General features: G+C 35.9%; 1 protein-coding gene across 4 annotated transcripts; it reads right to left on the reverse strand.

Annotated features, from left to right (window-relative positions):
- Positions 1 to 236: 236 nt before the first annotated feature.
- Positions 237 to 23,382, reverse strand: LOC124303883 (CD151 antigen-like). 4 transcript variants are annotated; one of them, XM_046761670.1, is made up of 6 exons: positions 22,680 to 23,382; positions 8,313 to 8,558; positions 6,148 to 6,339; positions 3,635 to 3,808; positions 2,982 to 3,143; positions 237 to 2,892 (listed from the first exon to the last, which is right to left on the reverse strand). In XM_046761670.1, exons 2-6 carry the CDS (start codon positions 8,430 to 8,432, stop codon positions 2,746 to 2,748), a joined length of 795 nt encoding a protein of 264 aa, XP_046617626.1. In that variant the 5' UTR covers positions 8,433 to 8,558; positions 22,680 to 23,382; the 3' UTR covers positions 237 to 2,745. The 4 variants fall into 4 exon arrangements, with proteins under 4 accessions (XP_046617626.1, XP_046617627.1, XP_046617628.1 ...); XM_046761671.1 differs by lacking the exon at positions 22,680 to 23,382 and adding an exon at positions 11,286 to 11,365; XM_046761672.1 differs by lacking the exon at positions 22,680 to 23,382 and adding an exon at positions 11,313 to 11,364.
- Positions 23,383 to 24,206: the final 824 nt, after the last annotated feature.

A 24,206-nucleotide genomic window follows, 5' to 3' on the forward strand; every position in this document is an offset into this window, starting at 1 on the left:
TCAAATTCATCTAGCGAAGTTTATTAAACAATCGACTTACCCGATTCTGTTTATTTATGCTTCTCACTTATTACCGCAGTATAATACTACTATAAGGATAAAAGTTTCGTAACATTACACATATTCTCTGTATAGTATATTTGTGTGTGTGTGTGTGTGTGTGTGTGTGTGTGTGTGTGTGTGTGTGTGTGTGCGCGCGCGCGCGCGTGTAATAATAATAATAATAACAGCTTTTATGATATGTACATCAGGTATGTAATATAATTATACATATTATCGTACAGTTTAACGTAAATACTAACGATAAATATACATGTACAGCAGGGTAGTCCTTATTGAGGGGGTCGACGATTTTTTCCGGGTCGCCCTCCAAATCAACTTCAAATACTTCAAAAACAATTCCCTAATTTTTTCAGTTTTTTATCTCAACCCTAACCCGTGCCTGTAAGAGGGTGGATTTCTCCATTTTAAATACAAGTGTTTCGGACACATTCTTAGTATATATTTTATAGTAAGAGTGATAATATTCAAAAAAATCTGTAACTGCGAGGTTTCATTGGGCATTAGTGTTAATATGCAAGAAAAAATTCACATTATCATACCATACAATCTCGATAAATTGCACACCCTCGAAATCCAACTTTTTTCCATTTAGAGGAAGTGCAATTTGTCTAGATTACCTGGTATGATGGTGTGAATTTTTTCTCAGATAGTAGCACTAATGCCCACTAAAACCTCGCAGTTATAGATTTTTTTGAATGCTATTACTCTTGCAGTAAAATATATGTACTGAGAATGTGTCCAAGATACGTGTATTTTAAATGAGAAAATCCTCCCTCTTACAGGCACTGATTAGAGTTGAGATAATAATCTGAAAAAAATTGGGAATTGTTTTTGAATTATTTAAAGTAGACTTGGCGAGCGGTTCGGAAAAAATTCATTCCACCTTGATAAGGACCACCCTAATGTACAGTATTGACATACATGATAACGGTAATAATGTTAATAATAATTTTCAGTGTTACCCGGTAAATACTGGATCATCATAATAAACACAAGACTCACCGCGTGCGGATAGTGAATCAAAACGCATAATGCATGTACATACGTATCATATAATATAGTAACAGTAATAATAATGATATAGTAATTATAATAATAATAATATATATCCTTAATAGAATTGTACTTTTCGCAATACATGTATACCCTAAATGTCTGTAATACGCGACGTGAGAAATAAATACTATTACGAACAGTTGTATACGCATTTCTTTATATAATATATATGGTCATCACTAGTGCATTTATATCAATCGACTATACGAATACTATTCATACTGTATCAAGGCACTGTTAAAACGTTTTTCAAAATTATAGCTTGGGGTATGCATATTTTTATATCAAAGCACTTATGTATCGAAAATACGATCGCTGCAGTTACTTTGCGATCAGACTCATTGTTTTGTGCGTGCGTAAAAATATTTTATAGGTATCTATTTTTTCATTTCATCTTTGTCTTTTCGTCATTTATATAAAATTTGTTACCTCGATCGTGGATATTTTAATCCGTAGATCTGCGCTCTTGAACACATTTTGCAATTATATTTAGATTAGTGTTTACAACTACTACAAGATATTAAAAAGACAATGTCCTCGCGAAAATAGAATATTAAAAATCAGACCTGCTGTATAATATGTTATATACTTGATTCGAAACTGATAAATTTTTACCGCAAGTTCTCATTATTTCTGTGAATGTATAAAAATGGTGTGAAATTATCGATGCTTCACCTTTCTAATATCTGTTCATTATAATAATAAGTATGTAGAGTTTAAAAAATTTATCTGTGCGTAAAATTGACAGAGATTTAGATTCTTTTTGCCCTTTCGCAGATTATAAACCATCGATAAAATATTATGATTTATGATTAATTATCGTTGCAAAATAAGATGTGCTTCGCCGGTTCAATGGACAAAAGATAAATAAAATGTGAATAGAATTACATTAGCCTAGGACCCTACACATTGGTACCCTTAACCCCCTAAGGTTACATAATTCTTACGGCTTGCTAAAATCATTTTTCTTACTTCATTCAATGGAATTTTGCACGGTGAAAAATTCATATTAGGTTTTTATCGCATTCACTATTCTGTTCTCCAGTCTTTCAGCTTTTGAATGAAAAAAACAAAACGCTTCTACGACAAACAATCCGTTGGCATCGTTGATTTGAAGTTATGGGATGCGCGTAACCCCTGTGTAGGTTATTTGTTTCGTACAGATAGTGTAGGGTCCTAGGGTTAAAATAATCATGACTTGATTGAAAAGAGTGATCAACTCGACGCTAATTCCGAAATACTAATGAGAAGATGGAATAATACAAAAATTATTTAATTGTTAAAATTGAAAGAAAGCAACAAAGTACGCGAACAAGTTTTCTTCCCTGACTTGACTTACCTATCGGCAGCGTTTTTAGTCGTTCCCTATTATCTTACTCGGGTTCGATTTCTCGTACATAATATAATCACTCGGCGAGCTTCTCCGAAAATTTGTGAAAAAAATATATATATGTATAATAATATATGAAGTTTAAATACCTACATACTACTATATTATGTATATAGTATGATACAAAATATTCAGATTCGATCGTCCTCATCAGGTAATACGATATCAGAAATCCACCTGCACGAGCCAGCGTCACCGTCGTCGTAGTTATAATAATTAACCCCAAACATCGAATCTCAGTCGTCAAAATCGTGCCTCAGCTTGATGTAGAGACAGGAACCAAGGATGATACCGAACAACTCGAGGACCGAAAGGCCAAGACCAACGGCACCTAAAATGATCAGGTGATCCTTCGTCGTCTCGAGGAATTTGTATATGCAACCCTGTAAAAGAACATATGTATACATTATATAATGTGCAGCAGGTGAAAATATGGAGAAAGAAATATGATAAAGAGATAAATAATTCTTACCGTGTACTGTATGTTGGACGGATGGTCTCTGCGACCGCACAAAAGAGACGGGGTCTTGCAACAACTGTCCGGTACGAGGCTTCGATTCGAAATCACCTCCTTATCTTTTCTCCACTCGCTGTACAGCCAATCTTCGAATCTCATCGCTCCGCAGCATTTGAACTGCATGATATATCGGGTTATTTCGTGGAGATGTCAGATGAGCAAATTATCGTAGGACAAATGCGCCTGCATTTATGCAATAGGTAAAAATAAACAATGACGACCGGTCACGTGTACATTCAGTTGCCGAAACGCAGGCGGATTTCGGACAGATGTATCCTGATTGCATAAATGCAGACGGATTTTACGAATTACATGTGTCGATAAATTGTGAAGTGAAACAAAACTGTTGAACTGTATTCCAACATAAAACTATAATTACACGAAAATTGAATAAGTAATACAAAAAAATGAAACAAATTCTCGACAGTTAGAAAAATAGTTGTGTGTGGTGGGGACGATGACGACGACGACGACGACGACGACGACGACTAGGGAAAGCTGTGTATGAACGAATGGATGAATAATTTATCGTCAACCTCTGCTGTGCATTATTGTACACGGATAAAAAGTCGCGCAGAGCTAATCGGTGAAGTAGAACGGCTATTCACCTCCTTCTGCATTGCGTCAATGGCGGCGGTTTCCCTGGATCTTATGGAATACGTTTCGAGGAAGGTGCGATTCAGGTTCATCCTCATCTCCGGATCGACTTGCTCCTCGTAGAGTCGCGATATGGCTCCAACACCGGCTTCCAGCACCAGCACGGCCATCACAACGAATATATACTGCAGCAAAAGAGCAAAGAAACAGGATATGTTACTCTTACCTTCGAATATATAATCTTCGCCAAAAATTGCCGATAAATAATCGGTTTTCTATCAGTGATTTTACAGACGGTCAATTATTAACCAAATACCTAAAAAATTAAAAAATTAAAATAGCTTGTAATTGTGCAAAAGAAAACAAAGAAGATGAATTAAACTGTAGTACCAAGATCGGCGTTTAGATTACAAGATATTATACACGTGGAAGACAGAGGAGTAAAATAAGAAAAACGAGAGAGGGGATCACTCGTTCCGTTCTCCTTTCCGCGGCTGTAATCTTGTTGTTGCCCATTACCGATGCCCTTATAGGCAGAACAAGCAGAAGTAGAAAAAGGTGCATTACGTATAGGAGTTCCTGGCCCAGAGGATGATGATCGGGATCGAGCTTGCATCGAGTAAAATCGTCGCTGCGTGTATGCATGGATGTGTTTTGGGTCCGATCCCACGCGTATACGTATAATACCGTTGTGTGTATATGCGTTAAATGCGCAGACTTGTTGAGAAAAAGAGAGAGAGGGAGAGAGAGAGAGAGAAAGTAAAAAAGAAGAGTTAGGGACCCAAAGACGCGTCCGACTCACGATTGCGGCCCTTTTATGGTGAAAATTAACCGCCGCGCACAATTTTTCGTATGGATACATACGTGCATGTATATAAATATAGGTAAATCATATATAAGACATTCCACGCCAACTCGACCAAGGACTGACCCTCGACCACTTCGATATGGTCCACGATTTTTTATAATATTGTTCCAACTCCAAAAAGCACCCTCAATTATTTTCAAATGTTTTCGAGTAAAGTTTTACTTATAAGTTTTGAAAACCAACATATCATTGAATGTAATTTAAAAATGCGAAAAAATACTTAAAAACTCTGGATTAAGCAGCAACCAACAATAGACTGACTATACGTTTAATTTTTTTGAATTTATTTTCTTTCAAAAGCTAAGAAAAAGTCTCTCTAAGTCTAAGCTTCCAAATGCTGATATCTGACACTAGATTTTGGAGAATTTTTTCAGAATTCTAAATTACGTCAAAAAGACGTGTTCATTTTCAAAAATCGCAATTAAAACAAAATACTCAAAAAAAAATGTGAAAATAATTGTGAGTGCTTTTTAGAGTTGGAACATTACTAAAAACCGCAGACCAAATCCAAGAGGTCAAGCGTTAGATTCTGGCCGAGCTGGTGCACAATGATACATATAGATATACATGAATGATGAAAACAATTCAGGAAACTTGATGTTCAAGAATTTCCATCAATTGGAAGGCAAACAAACACAAGAAATGTATAAAATGAACAGAAAACCCTTCGTGCAGAGGGTATAATTAATTGTTGAATGTTGTAATCACAAATTTCCTAAGTACATTATGTGTATTTCTACACATATTTTTTTCGGATTCAAACCGAAATCTTTCAAAGTTCAACTGAACTCTCTTATAAGTTCTCTGCGTGACACCAAAAAATAAAAAATATCAAAGAAAAACAGAGAGTTCTGGAGCACAAACGCTAAGCAATGTATATCGGATTACAGGCATATACTCTGCTGCCCTGGAATTGGTTGTATAAGCATACGATTTGAAGTATAATAATACTAGTAGAATAATCGCGTTTCATACATTGGAATCGCGTATATGTGCCTCTACGTACAGCTATAAGCACATACAAATAATACACCGGTATTGTTTTTCATCATTGAGCAACGTGGATAATGGTGTTTGTAACGGTGGTTGGTTTAAATCCCGATACGTATGTATAGGAATGTTCACACTGTATAATGTGCCCGTCAGCAGGCATAATGGAGTCCCTTGTTTCGTTTACCAGGTGCTTTTTATTTTTTTTTATACAGGTTTAATATAACCCCATAAGCTGTTGCTGACTGACTGACTGACTGACTGACTGAGTGATTGTGAAGAGTCGACCTTCGGCCTTGGCCTGATGATCGCTTTTCATTAATTTGGGTCCCTTCATAAATATGCCTACTAGCGAGGGTTTAATTTTAGGTTCTTATTATTGTTCTCCTTTCTCCTTTTGTATTTTTACAGTTCGATTATAATCGTTGTGTACACGTTCGTACCTATGCTAAAGAAAAATCTTACGTCAATATAACATATAACAAAGGAATATTGCAGGGTATAAAAAAATAAAAAAAAAAAAAAAAACTAGTAGAACGATCAAAAACGTGATAAAAATTGCAAATTAAAACTGATCCTGGACGAAGTTCAAGGGGCGGAGGGTCAAAAGGTTTTCACCGTTATTATTATGCTATGCGATCAGATATGCGACCGCGTTGCACTTACCACAATGAGGATGCATCTGTTTTCCGATGTGACGCCGCCGCATCCGAGCCAGCTAGCAATAATGGCCAAACCACCGGCAGCGATCAGAGCGTAGGCCAATATTGGATAAGTGGATGTAGAGAGTAGAGATATGTAGCTGTGCTTCGATACGACGGTCCAAATGCCGATGCCTCCAACCGCGATGCCGGAAAGCTGGAAAATAGAAACGACGAAAACGATTCGTTTGTCAGTCACATTTTTTTTCCAAGTTTTGAAATTTGTTAACTTACGATTACGATATCCCCATTTTGTTATTCATCGTATGAAAAACGTTTCGCCGTACTTAGAAATTCGATACTGTGATACTTCTACCGTGTGGCAAGTTTCTATTTTTTGACTCTTGTACCAAAGTTGAAAAAAGGTAACGGAAACGTAGAAAAACAGGATATGCAGAAGAAAATATACAATTTCAAACGAGACTAAACAGATCTTATGAAAGAAAAAGAAGAAAGAAGGGTAAAGTGGGTACATTGAGAAAAATTTCTAGTTTTTAATTATCATATACAATCCTTATCTATAAACCTTTTTTTTTAACCTAACAAAAAGAATATAGCAGTTCTGTGTAAAGAAAATCAAAAATGAGTTTCGTACGCATCAGAATTCTTTTTCATTATAATCACTCGTACCGTATTTTCTGGTAACAATGGCGCTAATTTGATGTTGAAAGAATAAATTCATGTCCATGCCTTATTTCAGTGAAAAAACGCAGTCAATTAAACAAAACAGATAACCAAAAAATTTAGAATATTGCCAACTACTTAATAAATAGTTACTCTTACCATGTATATGTTTTCTTGCCATTCTTTCGATATTCAAACCGTGACAACCCAACGTAACATTGTTAAAAAAATTCCGACACTACTGTAAGGAATGATGAAATTCTTCTCAGCCTGGTATAAGAAAAATACGAATAAGGAGTAAAGAGGAAAAAAAAAAAATTGGGAAAATCAAAAAAAAAGACAAGGGACGTAAATACCGAATTTTTAAAAAAGCGAGAATTAAATTCATAGAATTTAAAAATCCAGAAAGTCGAAATACGGAGAAGCAAAAAAATATATAGTTCAGAATATACAATGCCAAGATGTAAAATCCTCAGAATTCATTTCGGTAATAAAAAATCGTAAACAGATTCTAGATTTTACCGCTCTATGTTTTAACATTTCTGTATGTTGTCTTTCCGTACTTTGACTGTCTGAAGATTGGTAATTCTACAAATTGGATATCAGCGTCTTTGAAAATCGGATACTTTGGTCCTTCGATAAATCGGTCACTCTGGTTAAAATAGCCCCGCGCCCCCTGAGCACGTGTTCAAAAAAGCGGTATTCCTTGAGGAGCTGCATGGGGGGGATTTAAAACTGATCAGGCATCGAGATTTGTGCCCTGACTGCGCCGCATTGGATGATCGCATGGCGACTAGACCAGGAGATTCCAGAAAACCAGTTTTCCCTACACGCCTAACTCTCGCTACTACACCTGTACATGGACACATATGCGTATATTGTGTGTACATAATACACTACATACGCAATACATGTGTGTACGTATATGTGTATGTATGCGTAAGCGCGTGCGGCCCGTTACACCTTTTATATACCTTCTTCGCCTAGATTCGTCCATCTATTGCCTACCTACACACTTCCTTTACCTGAACACCCGCGCTAACGGCAAAGCGTCTTAATTGGAAAGCAACGGAGCACAGGACAAGAGTTATGTCGTCGCCGCTTCGGCTTCTTCCGTCCGTTCCTTTCCAAACCGAGGCGTTCCCAATGAAAAACGACCATCGCGATATTCGCCTTGTTATTCTAGTAAGTATTTTTGCAATCTTGGCACAAAATTCGAGAATACTGTTCGAGTGATGTATGGATATGTTCGATGCGGTGAGAGAGAGAAAAAATTCAGATTACAAAATTGTATTTTTCACTAGTCGTTTGGATACTTTTGGTAGACATGATACCGATTTGTTCAAACTCGAGAAAACCTTTTATGAACTATAAATATTGCATTTTTCAATTCGATACTGCGTTGATAATAATCTGCATTCAATTATTCCTAATAATTACAAATGCATGGATAAATGAATCGTAAATGTATATATATATATATATATATATATGTACAATACTTACGAATAGAACAACGTTGTATATGTGAAGAACGCATTTGAGGAAATTGACGGAGCAGCATCCATCGTCCCTCGTCCTGATCCTGGACGAGGTGCCGGGAAGTCGTTCAGCGCCTTTGACCATTTTTCTTTATTTATTTACACATGCACACGCAACAAAACTGCGAACCACCGATCTGCGAGAAATCGTCGTCTTCCTTCCTTCTTCCGCCGAGTTTGATCTAGTTTCGTTACCTCGCAGCCATCGCTTCTGTGAATACAAAATTGAAAATCGGGATATCATTAATACATCGATGATTGGTAGATTGTTGCATTTTCGATAAAACAATTAAATTCCACATGATAAAAGAGTAAAACAAAAGACGTATATTTTCATTTTTTGCATTTCGTTTTCTTAACCAAATACGAATAACATGATTGCGCCTTGGGATACGAAATCGTGCGGAGTTTTTTTCTACCTTTTTTACACCCGTTAATCGATGTTGCATGCCTGCATATACCTACTACGAAGATCCTTCGTTCCATTTCCGTGTAGCGTGCGGTTTAAAATTAAAAATAGATTGCTCTATTTATAAACCTCGATGAAATGATCGGCGTGCAGACGCCATGTAAGAATTCTACATTATAATGTATGTGCAACGTTGAACAGGATCTCGGAACATTCGTTCATTTTTTTCTTCGTCATTTTCAACGTAACGATGTGAAGATACGAAATTACACGTTGCATATTTCAGAATCGGCTGAAAATAAAGAAACAAGGAAAAATATTCCAAGGACTGAATTTCAATAACTGTAAAAAGACTTGAAAAGTTTCCACCAGTGAAAATAATACAACTATTCAATCGTGAATGACTTCGTTAAATTAGCGTATTACTTTCGCAACTGCAATTTCCGAAGCATCGACCTGCTGCTTAATTCACCGTTTAAAACGGGAAGTTACGGAACGTGGGAGGAACGGCGGTAGGCTGACATAATTGTCTCCTTCCTTATATTCTCTTGAGAAGTAGAAAATGACGGACGTGCCCACACGCCTTCACAGCCGAACGACGAGGTGTTCGATAAATTACTTTTTTTCCGTGAACGACATGCGCAGAGAATCGCAGATTAGAAGGTAAAGATTAAGGAAACGGTAAACTAAGGAGAAAACAGGGTTTAGAACGATATTTTCCAATTCTTTTCTATTTGCCTCGTCGCACCTCCAATTCTAAAATTCAGCAAATATTCTACATATATCGGTATTTATCTGTCGTGTTTAGTTTATCACACCGATGTTTTTATTTTTTTCCCATGATTACATGATCAGCGTACATATATGCAAATGTTTATATGTAACGTCCAAACACTGTAATCCAGGAAGTCAGTCCGTTCACCCAAATACCTACGTCTTTGAGTCTATCCTCATACATTCCGTGTATCCAAGATTCATCTATCCAACATACATATTTATTATACAAACGCGCGCCGAGTGTTCCGACTCTCTCTTCTCTAATGATCGAAGGTGGACAAAGATTTATGTGACTGCATACTGAAATGTAATACAGGAAGAAAAAGAAGGAGAAGAATACGCGTTTTTATCTCTCATACAATAATTTCATTCGAACGAAAGCATGATGCGATGTAAAAAGAAAAAAAATCAAAGCAATCAATAATAAGAAAACAAATAACTAAATGACTAGAAAATTTTATGAAAACTTGTAAAAAACGACATATCTATAATATAAATGTAAAAATGAATATTTGTTGCTTTGTTTATCCCGTATGCGTTCCAATGCCGTTCATCCGATTGCGATGAAACTTTGGTGAGTTGTTGTGCGCATACCCGCAAAGCTTTCTGAATCGGTACAACCATTTTATAATAAGCGGCGCGCGAGTCGTTTCAACAAATGAGCGTATTTCATATATTTTAGCGGCAGTTCGTATATTTTCAAAACTTTCATTCTTTGAACGGCGTTGCAACGCATGCCGGGAACGAAGTCGCGGGCAACAGCTATTCCTATAATGTATAAAACTCAAAGTCTTTCCGACGTATGTTCCCTTATAACTCCAGAACGACCGAACCGATTTTGATTTAATTTTTTTTTTTTTTTTGTGCATACCTACAACATCCGACCAGATTTTAGGCTATATTTCGTTACAGTCAGATTGATGTAAGCCAAATCAGAAGGAAATCCCACACTTATGCGAACGCCGACCAAACTCTTATAGATAGTGGTTTGGTTATATTCTATATATTGGATATTATCAGTCTTCGTAGAAATATTCTTAACTGTAAGCAAGATTTTTTTTATCTGAGTAGAATTTTCATTTTATCACGTTAAATTTGGATGCGGGCGAAGTCTCGACGGGCAGCTAGTCATATGATATATTTAAACGAATAATTCTCAAGTCCGAAAGCCAACGCATAATATGTACACATATATTCATATTGTATAAATATGTATAATGTATATAATCGCACGGTGTCTTGCTGCAACGTATCATCCATGTATCGTATAGTAATGTATGCATATGATATACAGGCGTGTACATGCAGGCATATAACCCATAAAGCAGCGTGGGCGAAGCGGTTTCTTCGGGATCTTGGAGCGCGCTGCAGCTTTCTTCTTTCCAGCTGCCGTCGAATATAGCGCAAGACACTCGACCAAATTTCCGTACATCTCACTTTTGACTCGTTGAAACGAATGTAACAATGTCGTAAGAAAAAATTTATGATTTTTATTCCGACTTTTGACCACGAATTTCAGAAATATATTGAGATAGGAAGAGGACGAGATATTAACGGAATTCAACCACTCGGTTGCACGGTGGAAGAAAAATTGTTGGATCGTTAAATCGGAAATGTAAATAATCTGGACCGAGTATAGATATAAAAAAAAAAAAAGTGGGGATAATTGGCCTGATAATCGACTATGTATGTGAAGGTAATATACACATAGGTACGGTATGTATTATACAAATGCAGATATCTTGTTATTACTCTTTTTCTTATTATGCTCGTTCTTACGCAACGGATTTGATGCCCGACCGACTCGGTTGAAATTTATCAATGGACTGCTACTACTACACTACTACAACTGATACTCGAAGTATAAGCTGCCGCCTTTATGGCGCGCTGAAACTTCAATGAATAAGCGAAAGAACGAACGAGCGAACGAACGAACGAACGAACGGATGAATGAATGAATGAATGAACGAACAAACGAACGAATGAATAAATCAATGAATGAATAAGTGAAATGGCACGTCGATGAATTATTATCAATGGTTTTTAACAGATTTTCATCGATCTTTCGAACGTGTTTGCCGCGTTCCTTGTAATTCGTACGTAATTTTCAATTCATATTCAAAATTCCACGAAACATCGAATGTAAAGAATACGGCATAGACCAAAAAACGATAAACAAGATCCATACATCTAAACGTCGAGTCCGAAGTATATTGCGAAATATAAGATATGATTTTTTCAACAAATATACTCGAAAGAAAATTTAAAAGAGCCGTTAAGACTTAGAATTGTAATAAGAAACATTTAATGTTTTTTTTTTGTCAAGACTTATTATTATTATTTCACTTCTTCGTAACATCGAATGATTTCTATGGATGTATTCGTATAATCATCAAACGAGATTAGGTACACGGGCTATTTTTTCATCCTAAGATCATCGAAAAGTTCAAATTTTTCTTTTACGGAATTAAACTGTAATTAATTTCAACACCTGATTGAAGATTTTTTATTTTTTATTTTTTTTTGTATAATGCATAATTGCATACTCATTAAATGAAGTTTACACGTAAAATATGTGAACGTTTTATGTTTTTCTAGTTAAAAAATTACTGTATAACAGGGTGACGACAATTTTGCTAAAAAAAAATTCCCCAACGTTTCCCTGATTTTCCTCGGCAAAAAATTCAAAATTCCCTATAAAATTGGACACCTTTTATGACCAGCTCCAGAAATTGTGCACCTTCGATACATACACTCGGATTCAAAAACATACAAATAATCATAAAATTGAACAATACCATTTCCAAAAGATAGCTTATTGTTAGCTGAAGGAGTTTAAGGTTCAGAAATTTCAAAAAATCTATAATAGCACATCGTATCAAACATATTTTCCCAAAGTTTCAAGTCAATTAGAGTAAAAGTCTAGTTTTTTTTGATTTCAAGTAAAGCTAGCATGAATTATCGTGACCAGGGCGAAAATTTTTATGAAATATCGTTGAAATATTGCTCTCTCCCTTAAGTTTGAATCAAATAATTCTTTTATTATATTAAAAAGAAATTACAACAAACGTGCTTTTTTATAACCTTCGAAACCCTGCAGGTAACGCCTGAATTTACGAAGCATAGCCGAAGTTTGAAAACAATTTATATAAGAAAAGTACATTTTACCCTATAGTCCGTCATAATTCCCTGACTTTTCGCAAACTATTCCGAATTTTCCCGTCTCTCGCCACCCTGTAAAATATATTCCTTCATTTTTCCACCCCATTCAATCACACAAAGACAATAATAACACCTATACATTCCAAAGTAATTGGCGACACCTCGTTTCTCCCGCATCGCAGACTGCACGCGTATGATATGTATATACGTATATAGGCGTAATGTAGCCTTAATTTATACCTATATACATCATCCGATATACGTACAAGACAGCAGGAACAAGCCAATAATAACACTTGTTAAGAGGAGATAGGGTGCAGGCAGAGGCAAGGTTAACGCGATTGCAGGGCGATTGGGGCGATTGGTAAATTGCCTCCTCTTTTGCTCCTCCTCGCAAATTGTCGTTTCTATTATCCGTCTCTCTCGTTCCGGGGGACATAGTTGAACGAATGAGGATACGTAACGTTTTGCTGCATACACGAGCCAAGGATGGGAACGGATCGCCGATCCGACCATGGATGTTTGTCGTGTGATAATATACAACGAATACTTTGCATAATCTGCACCGCGACTTATCTCACGTTAATTGAGAATTCACTACGCGGTGAGATTTCCTCGTTTATACCTAAAATTTCAAACATTTTCGTCTACACTGGCCATCGTTAATTTTTATAATTCAAACCATATCAAAGTGTAATTAATTGTAATTTCACTCCTATAATGAAAATTTATTTTTATCTTTAAAATTCAGTTTGTTTTTTTTCTTCTTCTTCAAAGTTTTCACTTAAAAGTGCACCTTCTTTTTAACGTACTCGACACGTTGTAAAAAGAAACGAAAATACTTGTTTTTCTCATTTACGATCATTTTCGAATATCGTGCGTTTCGCAGACGCAGTTTCCTTTTTTTTTTAAAAAACCTTTTTCACTCGCATCTAATATAATTACACGAACGACGACGACGACGAGGCAAAATTACCGCAATGCACGCAGAAAGGCGACTCTCGGGGATGATAAGGTCTCGTCATTGCGTTTTCAACTTATTCAGCGCAATTTAACGCTTTGCCGTGCACGGAAGATTATTATATGCACATGTACCGTAATATATAACTTAAGAGTTGGTAGTGAATTATTTTTTCAACAAGAAGCTAGATTCGACGCCTTTATCACGTTGACGGTACCAAAATAACGAGGTGAATAACTTCAACTAAGTGAACACGATATTCAGATAGTTACAGAAATTGTTATTGTATAAAATATCATGCAACAGAATTCGAAAAATCAAACGAATGTTGAAATGAAATTATTTCCTATATATTGTTGTTATGATTATTATACGATTATGCCCGTTGCATCCCACGCCATCCGCTCTCCTCCTCTTCATCTTCTCACAACGCGCGAACAGAATGAAACGAAACGGTACGAAACGAAATGGAATGAAATTGAACGGTAAATACAAGAGGGGAAGAGCTATATATGTATAAGGTATATATTACATGAATTTGCGGGATCTCTCGCTTACCTGAGGATAAAATCGGTGGATGTAAAGCTAAGCAGGGACGATGATGATGTAAATAATTGGTACAGGAAAATATGGAAAACGGATCATAATGGAAAAAAATGAGTTAAATTAATGCAGCAGCTTCCGCCTGTCGATTTTTTTATTATCGTCACGTTTCTCTGTTTGCAGAGAAAAATGAAAATTATTGTGACCACCTCGAAAATGATAAGTTGAGTTTTCAGTAGTTCTCGACGTTTCGAGCGACGTTTCTAGATCTAGAAAATCACCTACGATGATTTACGGATAGACTTGTGTGTGTGTGTGTGTGTGTGATCAATTTTTTTGTCCGACGATATCTCGAGAACGAGACGCCGCTGCTTTTCCAAATTCAGAACTGACTAGATTTTGGCTTCGATCGGTTGAATATTTTTTTTTCAATTGTTTCGATAACAAAATTTCAAAATATTAAATAAAAATTATGATATCTAAATGGGAATTGGTACCGTGAGGTTGTTTGGATTGTTAATCACGAATCCGTGAGATTTGCAAAAGTCAAATTTGATGCATTCAATAAGCTGACAAAAAAAAAAAAACTAAAAACATTTAGATTTTTATGAAAATTGGCACTCGTCGGTTTGTTGGGTGGCTGATCACGAATCCGAAGTCAGATTGCGAAATCCAAAACGGGGATCCATTATGGTGGAAAAAAATCCAAAGATATTCCAACTTTAGTGGAAATTGGTAGGCCGAGTCATTTGTTGGCTCGCCGATAATGAAACCAAGGTCAGATGTACAAAATTTGTAATAGTGGATCCATTATAGTGGTAAAAAATAAAAAAATTGTCTCATTTTCATGTAATATGATATCCGAGGGTTTTAAAATCATTGATTAAGAATTTCAATTTGTAGTTCGAAATTCGAATTTCCCTCCAAAGTAGGGGAAGTCGAATTTATAGGAATTCTACTGTATTATTCTTTTTTTGCCTCTGTGAACTTGGAACCTGCAGTGTGAAAGTTCGAACGAGAAGTTCGAGGTCTGGCTCACGGCCAGTGTAAAGCCGCCTTTTTTTTTTTAATTTTTCTTTTTCCCCTTCTTGCTCTTTTTTCCTCTTTTACTTGAGTTGTAAGAGGAATTTCATTTTGTACGTACGGTGCAATTTTATATCGTAATAACAGTTGATATGGAATCGATGCCGTCATAATTTCAGACATTTATTTATTTATTTATTTTGGGAACAGGTAATTAAAAAAATTATTATCCATTTTTCTTTATCGATCAATTTATGTTAAACATTCATATCATTGTCATATCTCACGTCTATGAGATAAATATTGCGTAGAAGAAACAAAGTTCATGTTTGAAAAAAAAATTCAGAAAAATCAATATTGTGATTTAAAAAGAAGAGAATAAAACAACGATAAAAAGAATATAAGAGAAAACGGCGGAAAGATAAATCAAGATACGATAAGATCGTGATATAAAGTAAAATGATCATTTTACTTTTTTGACGTTCATTTCGCGTTATTTTAACACCTAAAATAGCAAAAAATTATACATACGTACGTAGATAAAACACAAACAATCCGTTCTATTACAGTTTTTCGTTATAGTTGATCTGTCGCAAATAAAAAAAACTTTTTAATGACGTCGAATATACATCATCTTAAAATAAGACGACGGTAACCGCGATTAGTTAGTAAAACGTTTCACAGTGAAAAAATAAATGAGGGGAGGTGGGGTTAATGGTACATAAATTAACGAATTAAAATTATGAGCAGACAACGCGGCTTTTCGGTTACGTCGTATAACTTCATACGTATTTTGATACGTACATAGAAAATAGGTAAACACAGACACGCACCTGCGTGCAACAACAGCAGCACCTGCAGCAATGTTATATCCAATTAGTATAATTACACGTCACGTATAAGGATAGAATACATTATTATAACGGTGGCACGTTGCACAAATATTGAATCACGAATAGTGCATATTAAGCGTAGCTTATACGACGACCATTCGGTGTAGCGGATCCAGCAGCAGCAGCGGTAAGATATAAATAATATAAAATAATGTTCAATTTTCTACGACGGGTAATTGGAATGAAGAAGAACTAATTATGCGTTAACCTAATTTGAAAGTCAAGTATAAAAACCTTTCACCGAAATTAAAAATCGTACTGTGAGGTTCGCTGAGAAAAATTTCATATGTTACGGTAACTAGAAAAATTCGGTAAAACAGGTATCGTTAAAAAGACTGTTTGAATATTGTTGGAATTACGAAAAACGAGGTACGCCTAACCATTTTGCGCTATCGTCGATCCTTTTTTGGTAGTTGCATCGCAAAATCAGTTTGTGAGGTTTGCTGTACTTTTTTAGTTAAACAAGGCTTTGACATTAATTTATTGTTGCACAAGCGTTAAATTTTCGCAACAGTTACAAGAAAATAAAGTAACAGCGATCGTAATGAGAAGGAATAGTAACGAATATGAGACTTTCCGGTAACAGCTACGAAACTAATTTTAATTTTGTACCTAGAAAAATATTTTTCGATTGTGGTAAAAAATGAAAACAGTTAAGGACCGAACGGTAACTGGAACTAAAAATTTCTCTCATCGTTGGAGAGAAAAACTAATCAAAAATGAATAACAAAAAATAACAAAAATTAAAAATAAAAAAGCAAAAAATAGACCGTTGAGTTGGCAAGGAACGCCCCCTATGCAATTACGTCACGTGGTGGCGTATATCGTATCTATGTATCTAAATCTTTATCTACAAATATACGTATATATGTTATACGAGGTTGATAGGATAGTTACCAGGTACACGTAACTCATCTATAGCGGAACTGTTCTAGTTTCAGTATTGAATTTAGGTTACTGCGGTATATAACGCTCAGGTACACATGTATGACATACCGTGTATTAAGTGTATATACAGAATAGACGTATACACGTATATTCATACGTGTTGGTTGGAAGTAGCAGAAAAAAAAAATCGTACGGCGATTGCATATTATTACAATGAAAATTAAATGAAAACGACGTAAAAGAAAATCCCAACGAAAATTGTTCAATTCTGGCGCTGTAGGTGTTCATAAATTATTCATACGTATCTAAATTTTTTCACCTTTCTTCTTTACTTTTTTTTCCACTCTCTCACAGGAAAATACGATTTAACCCTTTGCGGTCACACTGGGTCATATTTGTCCCCAGAAACCATGTATAAATTTCTTATGGGACGACAAATAAGTGCAATCGCAAAGGGTTAATTATTCAGAAATATTACTCGGAGTTAAGACAATCGTATAAAAAATTATAAACGATATCAAAAATGGTTAGAGAAAATCATTTCTCAAGTTGGCGTAGAATAATACCTCACATATAAATGTAAATTTGGTGCAGTATAACTGTACGATATAAGTTATATTAAATATAACATAATATACGTATATGTAAGTAAGAAACCGAGGATTGAAATATCAAAAACAAATTGAATTGTTTTTTTTTTTTTTTTTTTAAATCGACAACGACTACGAGAATAGTGTCACGTTGTATCTACATTGCACACGTATAGGTATAAGTGTAACATATACGCAAAATATCCATTAGGCGACGAAGCAAGGCAGGGAGAGGAAGAGGATTATTAAATTACACAGGCATGACCCAACAGCGAGGAGAGTTAGTGCCATCCACTCTACGGTGAAGAGAGAAAGAAAGAAAAAACGAAAGAGAGAAAGAGAGAGAGAGAGGGACGCAGAGAGTTAAAAAAAAAAAAAAAAGAACACAGCAGTCAAAAGTCAATTACTCTAATTAGGTTAACTGGTCTGATTTCAGTCAGAAATTCCATAAACATACATACATACATACATACATACATATATATATATTGTTATTTTGTTTTCATTTACAACGAGAAGTTGCTTATTGGACCAGATTCATCCGAGCCATAAAGCCCTACACTTAGCTCGCGTTATAATCATATCATCGAGCTTGTACCAGAGGCATTCATGAATACATCGTGTGTGTATATATATATATATATATATATATATATATATATATATATATATATATATATATATATATATATATATATATATATATATATATATCCTCCTACTCTTCCACCTCTAATTGATAATATCTGCAGCGTGCATGGCGAGATATCTATAAAGCGCGTCTGTTTCTTCTCTGGATATATGTTACATGTATATCATAAGCTATATATTATATGTATGTATACGTATACTGCATGATGCGCCATGTGGATAGTTTCGTGAAGAGATGGAAACTGAAAGAAAAAAAAAACAAAAAAAGGGCCCAGAAAAGTCGAGAGAAAAGTAATATTCTACGCAAACAGTTTAGGCAACAAAAAGGGTGATTGAAAAAACGCTGGATTCAAATGAGCACTAATTAATCCTCTGCAACGAGAGATGAGAAAAGTGGAAAAGCGATCCTTCTCATTCTCCAAATATTAATCTTTCTTGCTTTCTTTGTTTTCTTTCTTTACTTTTATTTTCCTTTTTTTTTCTGCTCTCGCCAAGTTCGTGGGGAGAATTATAATCAAATAACGAAGCTATCACAATGTAATAACACGGTGTAATATATTTCTCAATAAATTGACCCCGGTCAATTGACCGATTACTCAATTTACCCGATTAACGATTCTCATCGCTGTTTCTTTGTTTTTTCTTACCGCCAGGATCACCTTATTTCTACTCTTCTTTTTTGTCTGTTTGATCGTTAATTTCGGGTACACATATTTTTCTACTTTTCCCGTCAACCCTCAGCTATGTAGTTTATCTACAAACGTACGTACAAATAACGTAATAATTATCATTAAATATAAGCTCGGTAATAACCCCTGCATCATTTGTTGTTCCGTATATAACGACAATGCGCAGCATTCGTACATGCAACAATTCACGTTCTTTTTATTATAATCATTGTCGTCATCATTATTATATGCTGCGCACCAAACGACGATATTATAAATTTTATTCATTATAAGGTACCTTATATAATCCCGTTCCCTACACAAATGTGGTTAGTTGCATAAATATGCAATCGTTTACGTACGCATGTATGTACGCATACATACGTATATATGGGCAACGTGAACGCGTGCGTACTTGTATGGAAAAGGCTTTCGGACTCGAGAAGTTTTCAACGTGTAACTATGCGCTGTATACTATTATGTACGCATACGCACACAAATGCATGATGTACTCTACTACATAATTATGATTGGAGAAAGTTTAACGAGAAATTATTGTAAGGCGGCTGTGTTACGATAATAACAGTAATAATAATAAGAATAATATCAACAACAACAACAACAACAACAATCATAAAAATAAAACGTGGTCTCTAAAACGGATCGTTGGAATTTGTAAATTACTGTCTTTTCGATTTTCTTTTAGTTTTCTGTTTATTTCTCTCATTTTTTTGCCAACACTTTGAAAATATTATGCGCACTGGCGCTAAGTAATAATAATAATAATTATAATAAGAATAATAATAATTATAATAATAGTGACATACGTTAAGTGAGAAATTAAAAGATACGTCTCAGAATTGAAAAATGAGAAGATGATAAGAAGCAGAAACATTGTAAAACGCAGTAAAGAACAGATTGTGCGAAACGGTTTGGATGTGTATAATACATAGAGTATTTACACTATTATTACAGTTGAGAGAGTGACTCGTTACCACTTGTGGTTGTGCATGCGTGGATGCAGTAACTGTCAGCATCGTTTAGCATGATAATAGTTAAAGGAAAGTTCGGTCTCGGCCGTCGGATAATAGTTCTTAAAAGACGATATTGCCGGCCAGCTAGCCCCAGACTATACATAGCTTTGCATGCAAGCCCGTTTGTATAACACTTATCTCTCTATCGTCCACTTTATACGTACATATATATATATACATATATACGTTACAATGGTATATATCTATGTATTATTTACCTACGGAGTTTTCTCACGATCGCCCACGAAGACCGTACGTTATGTATATATATAGGTATAGGTATGCGTGTATTATGGATACACGTAACCAGTTATATCTTATTAGGTTGGTAAAATGCCATCGCACGTGTATATACATGTACACCCGATCCTTGCATTTATTTCATCTCATATGCGAATTCAATGACATGTAATAATTCTGCATCATATTTTTAAATTTTTCTCCAAATCGTGAGAGAAAACGATAATACCTGTTATTCCTGCTACCTGTTGCAGATACATATATACATACATACATACATAAGGAATTTCGAAGCCGACCCTTAAATCCGCGCCTCACCGAAAAAACGACGGGTGGTTTTCGACGAAATTTTCGGATTTCTATCCTGCAGGTAGGTACTATGTAAAAGGTACGTATATACAGGGGTTTCACTGTATTATATACCCCGGGTCCAAGGAGTAAATACACAAAATAACTGACAATGAGCCGCAGGTACAGCAGCTAGCACCGTTTCAAGTTCCTTTTTCCTTTTCCTTTCTTGTCTTTTCTTCAACGGTTTTCCCAAAATTTCACCTCCCACTTCCATTTCAATTTATTCTTTCATATTGCTCTGCGTATATCGATTGATTATCGTCTTTGTTGAATTATTAAATTTCTTAGCTCGAACAATGTATTAGACAATTTTATTTTGTACAACACAATATGTAACATCGTGTTTGTCTAATGCATACGATTTATATATATTTTATAAATAGTATATAATAATAATAATAATAATAATAATATATATATATATATATATAAAATAAAATTGCTCGGGAAAAGAAATTTAATAATTTAACAACGACGAAAATCAATCTGATCATAATGTTCCAAGTAAATATGCTTGTGATTGCTCGCTATTGAACAGGCACGAAATTTCAGACGGCTGCTGCTGCTGCTACGATTTGCTCGGATAAAAAGCGGTTTTTCACCAGCAAGGTAAATGCTAAGGTATGACCTTTGACACCCTCCTCCATCACCCCATTTAAAGATTCTTCGCGACCGGTATGTTACACACTGCACATATCATATGCAGGTGTGTAGATATACATCTGACCTATGAAGTTGAACACAGGTTGTTGCAGCGAAATAATAAACGTAATTAAAAAGACTGTAATACTCACGGGAATTGGAAATATCAAATTATACGTATAGTATGGACATATGTGCAGGCGAAGAGCGTATTTGCATTTAGTACCTGCGGTATAATAATCCACAAATACCAGCATACTTGAAGAGCGATATCTTTGATATATTGCGCTGATTTTTTTTCCCTCCACATATTGTCTGACAGTATAACAATTACCGTTTCTGCAACGCGGTTAAAATAATTTAGAGAACACTCATATTCGGTATCTTAAACACTAATATTTTTTATACATTATCCGCAATATTCTTTTCAAATTTTCATATAATAGAAATACCTCGCTGTGTATTTAAGTCACGTATATCGTTATACGTACACAAATGTACGAATCTATATTATATGAACGTAATGTAACAATCGTGACAGTACCTGAAGCTGCATGAGTAGGTATATCGTACATAGGATATGCGTGTAATTGTTGAGCGACTCGCAGCTCAAGGTTCGCCATAGATAAAAATAGAAGATTTCATGCACGCGTACGTACGTACACACGTAGAAACGCATCCATGTATTTAAGATAGGACGTCATCGTCGCCTTTGCTTCCCCCGCCGATCACAAAATATCTATCTCTGCTGTAACTATAAACCCGCAGCGCTGATCTGTCTTCTAAGAATTTCACATTTATTTATATCGCAAAATGTAATACACGGAACATTGTCGCAAGGCGTGCAATAATATATATATATATATAATAATAAATAAAACTCGATTAGAAATCTGCATACTTTTCTCGGAACCGTGAGAGAAGAAGGAAAAGAAAAAGGAAATGGAAAAAGCAAGCACAGGTGTATGCGTCGAACTCAAAGTAACTGCATAACGTAAGTGTTGTGTACAAAAACATGAAACACAACACGCTCATGCGAGAGATGTAAAAACAAGCGAACGCCTATTCGGCGTCGAGATTATTGTTTAAACTTAATTATTTTTGGAAAGCGATTTTGACGAGAGAAAAAAACATTGAAAAAGGCTTTCAACACCCCCGATATTCAACTTTTTCGACATTATCACCTTGACAATTGTTGGTCAATGCGCGTTTCACCGATTATCACTCGTCGTGCTCTTTCTCTCTTCTATCTACCATCGTGCAGACATTCGACCAGCGTGAAATCAATATATTCAATTTCCCGCGGGGCTATGATTTGCGATAAGCGTTACATTGAGAAGACTCTAGATCGCGATTACAATAGTGAACGAGGGAAATGGGAAAAACATCGCGGTGAATTAGAGACCGGAAAACATTTCAGACATGCGTATGCGATGCGTTGTTTTAAATTTCTCACAATTATCTACACCTAAAAAACAAAACGAATAAACACAAACTCACCAATAAATCGTGAAGTAGTTTCGTAGATTCGTGAAGTGGAAATGTAACGAAAGATGCCGAAGTTGGCGTCGAATCTGGCCGGCAAAAAGTCCGTGGCAAGCTGCAAGTTCAAGTGTAAGAAAAAAAAAGGATCGCGAAGACTTGACGCTCTCTGAATCTCACTGATTATCACCAAACAGCACCAACACCAACAGTAACAGCAATCAGTTATCACACAAAATCTCGCTATACCGAACTTTAATCAATGTGCACAGCACGCGTTTCGAATCAGAGAATGCAGAGCGAGGAGTGTCGGGTTCGCAAATGTATTTGATTTTAGAGATTCACGCCGCGACTCGAGTTACGTAACCCATACAGTTGGTAATTTTACATAAGTTTGTCGCGTGGTGCACGCACGTTTCACGGTTCGCCGCGGTCTTTTTATTGCGCACTTGTAACAACAACGGCGGTGCCGATAAGACCTTCCTGGTTCCGTTCCTCGTCTTTCCTTTCCTTTCCTTCCCGCCGACGACGTCACGAAAAACTCGGAATTCCGAATTATCCACGCGAGCCGGGGTCTCCTTCTGTCTTCGCCGGATTATCCACGTGTCTGCGAACGATACTGATCGCGATACCAAAACAAAACAACGCGGTCACGTGACAGAGCGCGCGCTTATCCGCCGACAACTCTTACTGCGTCGAACGTCTCGGCGACACTGAGAAACGCGGCACGAAACACGAGTGAGATTCAAGATTCGAAACGAGCGCCACGCCTCTGTCGGTCGGTAAGGTAACTAACCGAATCCCGGCGAACTTCGGGGACTTCCATCGAAGGTGTATATAAAGACTGCCAGCCTAAATGCATTAAATGGGGCTTGCCGTAACTAAAAATAGACGAGATAAAATTCGTCGTCGAGCCGCGCTCTCTGCGTCGCACAATTCAAGTCGGTAAGCGGCCGGTACGTAAAGATAAGAACTAATATTACCATCACGTGTATCCAGGTGGATAATGCAGCATGACTATGAAATGAACGTCGATTGAAATTTTCGGGTAGCGCCGTATAGACATCACCCATTTCACCCAAATTCAGCAATGTTGATCTAACTGCATCTCAGTCACGTCGTCACAAATAATTTTATTTGAATCCGTGTCAGAAGCCAGTTTTTTATATATACTATCCGAAAATAACTAACGGAGTTATAAGAAAGGGATGAATTGTATAGCAGTATTTAAGACGTAACTTATGTACTTATAAGTTTAATATACATGACTGATATTTTCATCGCCAGCAAAAAGGGGGCTAATACTGAAAATCAATTTTTAATGCTTCAATTTACGCTAAATTTTCGAAGATTGTTCAAAGCCAGTGCATTTTTATCGGAAAACAGAGACTTTTTCACATAAAAATAGTATTTGCGAGTGGCGTAATTATGTCTTCGCGGATCCGTGTGCAATTATTCAACCTATATCCCCTGTATTTGCCCACATTTTTAAATGCAATTACATTTTCAACAACCAAACTAAGAATTTCAATCATCGCTAATAGA

This window comes from Neodiprion virginianus, chromosome 4 (assembly GCF_021901495.1).
Source record: "Neodiprion virginianus isolate iyNeoVirg1 chromosome 4, iyNeoVirg1.1, whole genome shotgun sequence".
In the NCBI taxonomy this organism is placed as follows: Eukaryota; Metazoa; Arthropoda; class Insecta; order Hymenoptera; family Diprionidae; genus Neodiprion; species Neodiprion virginianus.